This window comes from Poeciliopsis prolifica, unplaced genomic scaffold (assembly GCF_027474105.1).
Source record: "Poeciliopsis prolifica strain line A6 unplaced genomic scaffold, Auburn_PproV2 SCAFFOLD032, whole genome shotgun sequence".
NCBI classification, from domain to species: domain Eukaryota; kingdom Metazoa; phylum Chordata; class Actinopteri; order Cyprinodontiformes; family Poeciliidae; genus Poeciliopsis; species Poeciliopsis prolifica.
The window spans coordinates 996,272-1,008,566 of record NW_026562407.1 but is presented as its reverse complement, the minus strand read 5'-3'; the positions used below and the strand labels follow the sequence as shown (position 1 = coordinate 1,008,566).

Below are 12,295 nucleotides of genomic sequence, written 5' to 3'. Positions count from 1 at the left end.
CCAGCACCGAATCTGGCCTGGAGCTGGAGCCAGTTCCCATCTGGTTGATAAGTTAAGGGTTTGGTTTTACTCTGTCCTCCCAGACGTCTTCATGTCTTGGCTCGTACAGTGGATGTTGTATTTCTGTTCTATATTTTCACAAATGACTGTATTTGTGCCATTGTACCCATAAACAGATCGCTTTACATCATTACTCTGATTTATAAATGAAGTTTGAAACAAGAGTCTGTGTTTCTGATGCTCTTTCCCAGAACTGATGGCATTTCTGATCTTTGGTCTTTGATCAGAGAAGGAATTACGGACATTATTTCAAGCAAAATTTATAAATACCCACTTGTGATATAACAATACCCAAAAGTGTTTGGAAATGTTGTAGAAAATGACGCGCAAGATCCAAATGGAGTCAATAGGCATCATTATCTTAGTGATGTCGCTATAGTTTTTGAACATTGGGTTATTGACTAACTAATGTTTATTTAAAATTTCTGGAACTTTAACTCCAACACATTTAAAAATGTGCATCCATCAAAGGGCTGTTATATGATAAGATCACGATGAATTATATTTTTGGTGCTCTGTCCTTTCCTTTTGCTCAACAACGTTCACATGCTCATCGGTAGTTTCCTTGTTGACTTGGGGTTTAGTGCCTTGCCCAAAGAAACAATGACATGAGGTGGGGAAAAAAGCATTAGGTTTCTGACTCATCCACTGAACAGCCATCCCTGTGGCAAATGCTAACAAAAACTGTTTGGTCGTTATATCTCCTGTCTTTATTTATTCCGTACAGTTGAGCTGAAGAACAAACAAATTCACAAGGTGCGGAAATCTAAAATATAGCAAAGGTGCAATTACCCGCTTGAAATTTGCGCTCACACCCTTCGGGTTTATTTTGTTGAAGCACCATTTAATTTCTATTCAATCTTGTTTTCTGGTTGCAGTTAGAATCTCACGTAATATCTTGATAGTACTTACCCACGCTACGTTTGAAAAGACGTCCACATCGGTCCAATCGTGAGGACATCTCCGCCTCTTTGGCCGTCTCCACAGATTTTCTATCAAATTCCCTTCTGGAGTCTTTTTATAAAGTTATATAACTTGGTCTGGATGTCTTCTTGGTTTGAGAAAGTGATACGCCTCATTATCATTTTGTTTCCAAAAGAAAATTGAAGTTCTATGGAGAAAAATTTTGAATTTCGAATTGTTCAGTTCATATTTTATTAACCTTTTAAAACACCATCGTTCTATTTGTTGCACAACATGTTGCACTGTTGATATGATTGTTTTGGTGATGAATACTGTTGGTTTTTGTTCAGGACTTAACGTTTGCAGAGGAACAAAAGTTTCTAGTTTGGTGTGATTTTAGTCAGGCTTGGTTTGTTTCCTTGCTAAGGAAAAACTTTTATTTGACACTCCAACTTCTTAGGAGAGACACATTTATAATACAGGAGACTGTCGTCACATATAGAACATCACCGGTTTCTATAAGAAGTGCCTGCAGCTCCTTCAGAGATGCTCTCTGCCTCTTTGCAGCCTCCTTGAATCGTTTCCATCTTGTCTTTTCATCAGTTTTGAAGAAACATCCACTCTTTGTATTGCACTGTAGCCTCTACTTGATGATGACTACAGAGAATGTTGTTGATTTTTAAATTAAAGAATGCAAATAAGTGTCAACAAGTTCCTACAAGGATGGCTAAAACTATTTAATCCTCATCAGATTCATTATAACTGCTGTAAACTCAGGAAGACTGAGCCCTGAAATTGAATCAAAGTTGCTTGAACAGATTTAGTTTCAAAGGTTTCTCTAAAGTACCAAAACCTTAAAAGAAAATGCTTTTGGAACTAGTGACTGAATCTCAACAGGTCTCTGTGTGTAGTCCTAGTTTTTTGCTCATTTTGAACATTTTTAAGCACATTTAGCTTCCCCTAAATTTTTGTTTCTAGATACATTCGAAACTGAAATTTTCCTTGGCTGCTTTACAAACTTTCAGCTCAACAAAGTTCAACATCTGTGTTGGAGTTTTGGTTATCGACTGCTAAGATTCCTTCAAGCAGTCGGGCGTCTATATTCATGTTCTTGTTATGAAGTGGGTGGACATTGTTTATGCTGCAGTTCTGTTTCCTCTCTTCATATTCTCTCTCTTTTTTCCCCAAGACTTTTATTTTAAGCAAAAAGAAAAGGATATAAACATGAATACATAATCTAAGGGCATCATAGAACATGTAAATTATTAATGTCTATATTAAATTGGATCTCAAGAGTATTTTAAAGCAGATATAGTTTGAATTGAAGTTAGCTCTTCGGCATTAGCGTCCACTGTGTTTGGGCATTAGTGAAACTAATGTTTATGATGAGTGCTTTATGGATAACACAATTAACTCCCTAGCTTGTCATGTCCACTATCGGTTCTTATTTCTCTCTACCAGGGTGTGATGGGCTGTTTTCTAGATTTTTCAGCCCACTTCATGTTGTCAGGCAGTAGTTGGGCCGGGGTGTGGCGAGGTGAAATCTATATCAAATATATAAATTAACAGATAATCTCAGTTTTTATCTTTTGTTTTGTTTTGTTTTTTCTTAAGCTATAAGCAGACCAAAACAAACAGTCCACTTGAAGGTCTCAACATGGCACTTGAAACATTTCGGTTGCCTGTTGGTCTCCTGGAGCCCGCCGCCCACAGCAGCTGATGAAAGTCGTTTTTAGCTCTGTCCCAGTAGGAAGTTTCGTATTAGTTTGATTTTCTCAGTGCCAGTGCCGGGCTTTAGGAGTGGAAACAGAAAACTACTGGTTTGACAGAAAACAAACAAAAAAGTAAGAGCGATAGGTTGTCATGGCGGAGGCAACGACGAGCATCCTCTGGGACCAACGGCGACGGTGGGGTATTCCAGGAGATTGTGTCGACACATGTGGCTGTGTTTGTGTGGGTGGGACCACCGTATGAGAGTGTGTGTGACAGCGAGTAATCCACTCTCATGCATCATAGATCAAAGGGCAAAGGCAGCCGCCTGGTCATTTTACCCTCGGCCACCCTGATGGCACGGCATGCTTCCAAAGGCACCCCATAAAACACACACCAGCACATAGACCTACAACCGGATGGAGCGCATTTGGGAATGGACGCCAACAGTTGCCAGGGAAATGTCCCACAAAGCTGAAGGGGGAACCGGGGGAAGAAAAGGGGAGTCGAGACGGCGCTCTGACAATATGTCGCCAGGCAACGCTCAACACTAACGAAGCTGGGTTTGATAACTTGTTGATAACACTGGTGGGAGAGTTTGAAAGTGTGTGTGTGTGTGTGTGTCTGACATGGACTTGTTATTAGCAGAGGCAGTGAAAGAGCCCCTGCTGAGACCAACCCAAAGGAGAGATAAGGGCAGAGACCTGCTATTAGAGGCAGGGTTAGTGGGCCTCAGCAACCTTCTCTCTGCATCTACAGGCAGAACAAAAGAGCCGGCTTCATAATGAATCACACAGAAGAACCCAAAGTGTGGTGCTTAAACATTTTTGTTTGTTTTTTTATTCAATCTTTTTTTTTTCTTTTTTTTTTCCAAACCAGGAATGTACTAATTTTTCCTCTCTTTAGAGGTGTGTTGGAAGGGGAAAGGGCGGGTGAGGAGCAAAGAAAGGGAGATGGGGAAGGGGAGGAAGGAAGAGAGGAGAGGACAAACAGAGGAAGAAAAAAAAACAACTCTTTTCACACAGAGGTGTCCCCAAAATACAAAGTCGCAACACGTCACATAGGAGCGCCGCGTCGACCGGCGGCCTCCGCTGGCCGGCTATTGGCACAAAGAAGCTCACGCACGTTTTATGCACATACACACAGTTTTTACCAACGGGGAGATGAGGCAGCGGTTTTCTTTTTGTCTCTCTCTCTCTGTCTCCTCTGTACCACAGAAACAGCACTTTCTTTCTCTTTTTCAAAATAAAAAAAAAAAATCGTGGGCTGGGTCCGAGGTTTTTCTTCTTTTTTGTTTTCTTCTTTTCTTAGAAAACTTGAGAAACAGTGAGAGCTAGAGACACAACTTTGAGATATAACATCTTCATGAAGATAAAGGAGAAGAACTGAGTCCAAAAGGTACAGCTCTGCTCAAAAGTTTACATGAAGTCGTCATCGGGGTTCAATTTAAGCAAACTGCTCACTCCCAATGATGCAGTCGAAACCGTCCTTTTTTTTAACTTGGAATGATTATTCAATGAATGTCTTTTTAAACAAGGAACGGGTGCCGAAACTTGGATTTGTTGTGGTTGTTCAGGCTCTAATATATACATTCAAATCCACTAATATTTGGTGAAATTTCCCTTAGCAAATTGTACCTCAATCACAGCCTTTTGTAAGAGCCAGAAAGCTTTGCTGGATGTTTGACAAGTCTTTTTATAGAGTTAATTTAAAAGGTGTGTCCTCCAGCCACACAGTGCCATTTTACAGCATAATCAAGTGACTTTTTTATCTTCAGTTTTCATAATGTCAATGTTAAAGAAATTTGGCTTCATAATAACATCTGAAAATTGCCTTGTTAAAACCAACACCTCTAAGTTCAACTTAAATTTACAGCTGCTCATGAGGGACACACCAAAGTCTCTATTGAGAAATATTATTTGTCACAATGGACAAAGATTGACAAATGAATGACATGAAGGTGAAGATTCCAAACCAGTGTGTGTAAATAACCTTTGTGTCAATTGTTTGAAGTTGCATGTCATATCATCATCCCAGCCCAAAGAGGAATGGTTCAGACCGAAATCACTGATCGTCTCATGAAAGCCGATGAAAGATGGATGTAAACTTTTGATTAGACTGCAGCTGACATTCTGCTGAGAGGAAAAAAGCAGGAAAATAGACCAGAAAGTATTTTTTTGTTGTTTCATTTGAGTTCAGAAATTTTAACCATTCCCCCTTTCTTAGTCAAATTTTGTAATTCCAGAGAATAACAGACACTTCATTTGGCTTGGAGGATTCCTTTGAAGTACTTAAACATCATTCATTAAAAAAAGGAAAGAAATTATTGATCATTATACAAAAAAAGGAGAATTTGAGGTGCTTTTCCCCCCTCTCTCTGTCTTTTTGTTTTTCCAAAATCAATTTTAATACAGTCAAAATACAATCCAAACTCCTCCGTGGTATTAAAGAAGAAGAAAATAAAAAAGAAACATCGTCATGTGTGGAACAAAGTCATTTTAGACGAATGCGACACTTAGGTATGAAGGATTATATGATACTGATACAAAAACACGGCTGAGAAATGTGGAAAGGTTCAGATTTTTAACACTGGCTTCACACAGGAAACATGGCAATAACACTGGAGTCTTCATGTGTCTGCACAAAGTTGAAAAGAAAAAGAAAAAAGCATAAGCTCTCCGCGGTTTTACACATAAGCCAAAAAACATGTCTGAGCAACACAAAAACAGCTTTATTAGTATGCACAAGGTGAACATAAAGCACCTCCCCACACAGCGACGGGCTGCTGCTCTCTGAGGTCGAGGTGCAGGGCACTGGTGTGTGTTTATGTATGTATGTGTGTGTGAAGGAGGGAGGAAAACACAGCACAATCAATCTTTTTTTCTTTTTTAAATCCCTTCCCCGTCCGTCAGGTGATTCACAGGAACACAGATCAGACGAAAGCAACGTTTTCTTATGTTGAGTGTGGGTGAGCGTGTTTGCAGAATGTTGCTCGGCAGTCGTTAAAAAACAGTGTGAGATCTGAGAGCGTGTGTGTGTGTGTGCGTGTTTCAACACAAAATTTTGGCGGGAGAAAGAGAGGAACGCATCCGAAACGTGCCGGAGTCACAGTGGATGTGTGTGTGTGGATGTTTTGCGTGCGTGTAGAGTTCAACTCCTCCGAAAGTCCGTTTTTTTGCAGGATTTTTCTCTCTTTTTTTTTTTTTGGCTGACAGTCCAGCACCTCAGAGGGTTCTCCTCTTCGCCAGCCACTCTTTCATGTGCTCTCCGTCCATCCATCCTTCCTTCCTTCTACTGGATCCTTCATCTACTACTCCTGCTGCTCCTATTTTTTTCCTGTTTGCTTCACAGTCTCGTCTTTCCTCATCTCCCTCCCGCTCGTTTTTTTTCTTTTCCTTAAAGTTCTGCATTCAAACGCCGCTTTATTCCTCCTCCCAAGACAGCGCTCTCTCTCTTCTTTGTTCTTCTTTTTTCAAGTCGTCCTCTCTCTCTCTTTACCTTTCCCCTTCCCCGTCCTCCATCACCACCACCCCGCCCCTACCCCAGCTTCTTTTACGTCTGCCTTTTAAAACGAAAGAAAAAAAATAACAGAAAAACTTTCATTGATGGTTCTACCTCAACACTTCCACAAAAATGAGGTCTAGACCTCAAAACTACAGCATAGTACGATGAGCTATAAAAATATACACAGAGTTGACCTCGGGCGGGAGGAGGAGGGAGAGAATGAAAACAGAGAAACAACTTCCAAAAAACCAGGGATTTTAGTTAATGTACAGCGTCCAGCAAACGTTTCCATACCGTCTGAACTTTTTCACGTTTTGTCACAACACAACCCCAAACGTCAACACATTGATAGACCGATACAACACACTGCATGACTGCAAACCTTCAAAGTCAAGCTGCTTTAACTCTTCTACAGAATCGACAACTATTATCCACACAATCCTCAATTTGCTTACCAGCGATACAATACTGATCGATAACATAATTATTTTGGCCATTAAGCCAATAAGGCAATAACTTGCCAGTTTTTGAGCCATCAATTTAATATTTTGCCAATAAAGTTATTACAGCCAAACACTGCTGCCTGCGAATAGCTAACATTTCTGAAACCTCCTTCTGAAGAAGCTTATAAATGGCTATTTTAATAAGTTTATGTGTGTGAGCTTCATTGTGCACCAAATATACAGTAATGTGTGAATACTGAGCCACAAACAGACAATTGTCCCTGCTATACGGTTTATTCACATAGATTTAAGAATTGCAAACTGTAATACTTGCAGCTGGTGCATGCAATGATACGTTTTTTTGAAGTTGTCTGGTTTTGCAGGTTTTGTGCAGCTTGATAGTCAGAAATAGAAATAGGCAATGGGGCAGTAATATTTATTGTTTGCCAGATATGTGAATACAACTGAATTAAATTGGTGCTTTTGGTAGATGGATCACATAATGGAACGTTCTTAAATTTAGAAAGGACATTGGTTTTGTGACTAACATTAGTGGGAAATGGTTTATATTAATGGCTGCAAAACTTTACTGCACTATTGATCCTTATTAAATTACTGGTTTCTATGTCTGGCTTTTATGGAGAAGTGAAAACATTTGCACGCTGGGATGGGGATGCATCTTGTGGGAAGATGGATGATGATGAATACAGAGCAATGCTGGAGGAAAATATGTTTGTGGCTTAAAATGGGTTGTTCTGCATTTTATTAAATATGAGTAATTGAGGGTGAATTCAGACAAATGCCAGAATCTTCATATTGCTTCCTTTATCTTCCTCTTCTCAATTACGTAGCCCTTTGCGTTTGTCTATCTTCATATAAACCTAACAAATACATTGAAGTCTTTGGATGCAACGTGACAAAACGTGAAAACTTTTGGGAGGTGTGAATACTTTTGCAAGGCACTGCAAAATATAAAGGCAAAAGGGCAGGAAATAGGCAAAAAATAAAAAGTAAATAAAAACATTTAGAAACAGAAGTGTAGTTTAACAGAGTGGGTAAAAATAATAAACCAATAAAAAACATCTAGAAATTATTTACTGGATATTCATATATATAATCTATAAGTGTTGATAGCCATAAAAAATCTCACTTTTTTGATATTCGCTCACTATTTTGTGTTTTGGTATTTAAGACAAGTCTAAAGAACACACACACTCACACGCACACACAGAAAAGCACACACACACATTCACATGTATGCAAACTTGCTGAAGCACACTAACTGCACTCTAATGTGGAGCGGCAGCAGCATCGCCATAATTATCACCCAACTGTTTTGCACGCTCGCGCACAGTCACACAAACACACGCTTTATTAAAATATACACGATTCTGAGAGTCACCGATTGGTCAGACCTCGTCCGGGGATCCGGTGTCGGCTCAGGGTGTGAGTCCGAGAACCCCCCCCAAGCCTGTTTTCTCCATTGAAACAAACACGAACAAACTAGGAGGCTATTGTTGAGTTAGCGGCAAGGGGCTCGTCTCTGATTGGATGATAGAGATCTAAAAGGGGGGTGGGGTGCTGGGCAAGGCGGGTGTGGCTCTCTGAGAATCAGAGTTCATTGGTGCCAAGTGGGTCCAGGAGCGTAGTCCTCTTTTCAAAGTCCTTTCAGGCTTTTTTTTTTCTTTTAAAATATCCCAACACCATGTTCACACTCTTAAAAAAAAGTGTGTGGCACGTTAAAGGGTGGGGGGCTCTGCGATAACAAGAAGAGGGAATTCAGAGCCTCTTGCCCAATCATGAGGGCCTTGTTAGGAAGGGTTATGTGCGGTTACAACATAACCCCTCACTCACACTTAATGGCCTAGTTGTGTGAAATAGGGTTATGGAAGGAAGGGGGGGTTATTCAGCTAGAAACACAACAGTGGCCAGGGCAAGTAGGGTGGGGGTTTCCGAAGGACAATACTGGTACTACTGAGGCGATCCAGTTTGGAGCTATGATGGCAGATTCTGTAGTGGCTTCATTTAAGAGATGTTGGGTGTGATTGGCTGGTTGTGGTTGAAGGAAGGCGATCGTGTCCAGATGGCTGCCTCATACTTTGTAGTAAATGTTGGCCGGGCTCTGAGGCGGCATCTCCTGGACGATGTAGACGGGGTGCCCGTAGTCCCCGCTCACCTTCTCGTAGTGCGGGCAGTAGGCCGAGTCCGACGTCCGCAGGGGGATGATGATGTCGCTGGGCTCTGAGCCGTTGTTGTTGGAGCTGGTGATGCCGCCGCCACCGCCGCGCTTGGGGCTGGTGAGGGACGACAGCGACAGAGGAGGGTGGTGCGTGTCGGAGTGCTTGGCGTGCCTGCGGCGGTAGCACACGACGCAGATCACGGCAGTGACCAGCAGGAGGAAGGCGGAGCCTCCTGCGACACCAGCGATGAAGGCGATGTTGGTTGACTCGAGGGGTCCGTTTTCACCGTTGCCTTCATCAACATAGGGCCTTCGAGCTCGGGTGGTGTTTCCACCTGGAAAAAGTAAGAGAAGGTCATTCGGCGATATCAGTAAAAGGTCACTTCAATCATGGAAAGCTGCTACATCTTTTGGTAATATATGAATAGTAGTGCCTACTATATCAATTGGAGAGAGGAACCCTGGATAGTTTGCCAGTTTGCCTGCAAGTCACTAGGTAAGAGGCGGGGTACACCCAGAGCACACACACAATGACATCTAAATGTAGTTTTTAAGAGGCCAATTAACCCAACATGTATGTGTTGGGACTGTTGGAGGAAGCCAAAGCACCCAGAGAGAACCCACACATGCACAGAAGTGAAAATGAAAACTCCACGCAGAAAGGCCTGTGATTCAAACTCAAGCTTTCTTGCTGGCAACAAAGCAACAATGCTAACAACTGCAGCGCCATGCAAGCCACATTTCTGAATTCATGATATAATGGCAAAAATTCTTGAAGAGAAATGTAAAATTGATACAGACAGATCAAAGCTTGAAACCAAAATTGGTCACAGATCACGTATGGATGAACCTCAAGTTCTAGTTTTTGTTGCACCGTCCAAAGACTCAGTAAACAAACTATCTGCCCAGCCCTTTGAAAACTTTCTGAAGGCACCACTGAAACCCAAAGAAGCTTCTCAGTGCTTCTACATTAAACCCACCAAAACAATAACACTGCATGCTTTCACAACTCCTGCTTTCATGATGCTTCGGAGAAAACATACAGTTCTTTATGGCCCTGCACCACAATACCATGAGTAATGGTGATGGTTTAGCTTAATAAGCGGAGACTGTGTCGGCTCCAACCCAGCGGAATGCAGCAAGTATGCAGCAGATCTCACAGAAGCTTATTTGTGGTCTCTTTATTGATGTGATGAAGTGGACAGCAGCGCATATAAAACAGCGAGGAATGTCCGCAGTGAGCGAGAGGCGCTCCACACAGTATATGCTTTTGTGGAGAGCCAGGCTCAGCCGCAGTGTATATCAAGGTAAGAAACTGTATTTCCCCAACCCTGAAGATGGTATTTGCTTAGTATTACAGGCGGCCACATGAAGAAAGCCTCCTGGGTCTGCTCCCACCAACGGGCCACACACTGGCCCGCTCGCCTTTCTTCCTGAACATCTTTCTCTTTATCTGTTCTCACTCTGTCTTTCTGTTTTGTGAGTCTTCGTTTGCCTGAAAGTTGAGATTTTTACAGCCTGGAGTTGGCGGCTGTCCCCGCAGGAGGTCGGGTCAGAACTCAGCAGGTGAATGATGTTCTTAGGGTGGGTTTGTGCTGTTTCTCTATGTGTGTGTGTGTGTGTGTGGGTGTGTGTGTGTGTGCGTACACAGCCAGGGAGCGTGTGAGCAGGAGTTTCGAACTGGTTAAGGTTGCGATAGAGTCGCTTGGATTGGCCCATCATTATTCTTGGCACACATCCCTTTCTGCCTCTCTCCTGCTTCTCCCTGTTTCCTCCCCTCCTCCCTCCTCGCTCCGTGGTCCTCGCTGTCTTTGGGTTATTGTAGCCGTAATGACCTACCTTGCTCTGAGCTCAGTGCCTGGCAACAAAGACACACTGGTACACTCACACACCGACACGCACAAACACACGCAGTCATATGTGCGGATACACGCCGGCTCGGCTCGCCTCACAGACCCCCTCCCCTCCGCTCTCGGCGCCCCGTCGCGCTGGACCGACCGGGAGCAAAACCCTAATGCCGGACGTCGATTATGCTCCCTACTCCCGCTCTCTTCTTCCCTCCATTAACCCAACATCCCTCACTATCCGTCTCCATTATGGCCGCCGCTTTTCACCAAGTCTCTTTATTATATCCTCTTCTCTCTTACCATTCTTCCCTTGCTCCCCCCCTCCATTTCCCAACTCCCCTTCCTGTTTTTATCACCAGAGTTTAGACTCTGAGGCTTTATTCTCCATTTGCTTCCATTAACCATTTTATATCAATAATGAATTCACCTTAGAGACAAACACGCAACAAGCAAGAAATAAAAAAATAAGTAGCACCACCAGCTGTCCGTATTCTTCCCCCTTCACATTTACAATCACGGCAAACTATTGGGAATGTTTCAAGAGTTTCTGAAGGTTTTTTCAGAGTATTTACTTTTTAAGACTTTTATTAATTCAATTGAAAACCTAAGCTCAATAAAGTGCCAAGGAGAGTAAGCTCCTCTAAGCCCATGTTATAATTTTCAATGCTCCCTCCAGCAGAGGAGTTGAAGTATCTTTGATGCAGGATAGAGCCGGAGACGGATGGATGGGCTGAGGCCTGGTTTTCAGGAATATGGCCACTGCGTTGGCTCAGAAAGATCTGAGCTATAAAATAAATCTCTCCTTTTATCGTTTTATCCACAACAAGAGTGTCCAACTCCTGTGGTGGAGAGCTACTGTCCTGCATCCCTTCTCTACCACACCAAAATCAATTGATTCCCTCGATACCAGGCCTCTGCAGAGCTAAAAGACACAGACTCATTGTGACTCAAAGAAATTGTAGGATAGTAGCTTTTCAGAAATCTGACCTACAATTTGACCTTTAATGAGATGTGGACCATGACAGAGACCGATGCTCAGAAGTGTTTCTAACTCTGTCATTTCACATAATAATCTCTATAGCTAGACAACTTTGCTTCAACGCTTTAAAAACGCATCCCGATGCCACATTTTAGCCAGCTATTAAAATGATAGGCTATAAGATACCAGGAACGCTTACATTTGAACTGCTTAAGCCGGTAGATTGTGATGCTTAATGCGTTAGATGTTTCTGATTCAAATTACCTCTCAAGCATGTCATTAAACACTGCAGCTACACCGAAACACCTAAAACCTGCAGAACAGTAGAATCTGAGAACCAGGACGGTGAACTATTGGTCAAAATGTTCAATTGTCTAAAGAAGTTTTTTTAGATTTGCAGGGAATGCTGATTGAATTCCTTATTAACAAAAATCCTAATTTAGGAAATATCTAGTTGTAATTTGAGACCTGGGTGTCCTTAAGACATTTTAAGATGCCTATGTCATAACTGCTGCAACAATCTGAACGTTTAAAAATGTCTATGTCATAGCATGTAGCTAAAAGAATTACAGCTTGGCCTTATTAATGAGTCTCCAGGTCACATTTTCACTGGTTGCACTGGTGCAACTGCTATAAAAAGGTTGCACTTCAACTTTTCCCAGCTATTTCA

General features: G+C 42.1%; 1 protein-coding gene across 2 annotated transcripts in view; it reads right to left on the bottom strand.

Moving 5' to 3' along the window:
* Window positions 1–3,482: 3,482 nt before the first annotated feature.
* The window catches only part of efnb3b (ephrin-B3b), a 107,160-nt gene continuing 98,347 nt past the window's right edge, over window positions 3,483–12,295 (bottom strand). For both annotated transcript variants that reach the window (XM_055050945.1, XM_055050946.1), the window contains one exon: window positions 3,483–9,134. In XM_055050945.1, coding sequence (XP_054906920.1) covers window positions 8,713–9,134 — 422 coding nt within the window. In that variant the 3' untranslated portion in view covers window positions 3,483–8,712. The remainder of the gene's footprint in view (window positions 9,135–12,295) is intronic.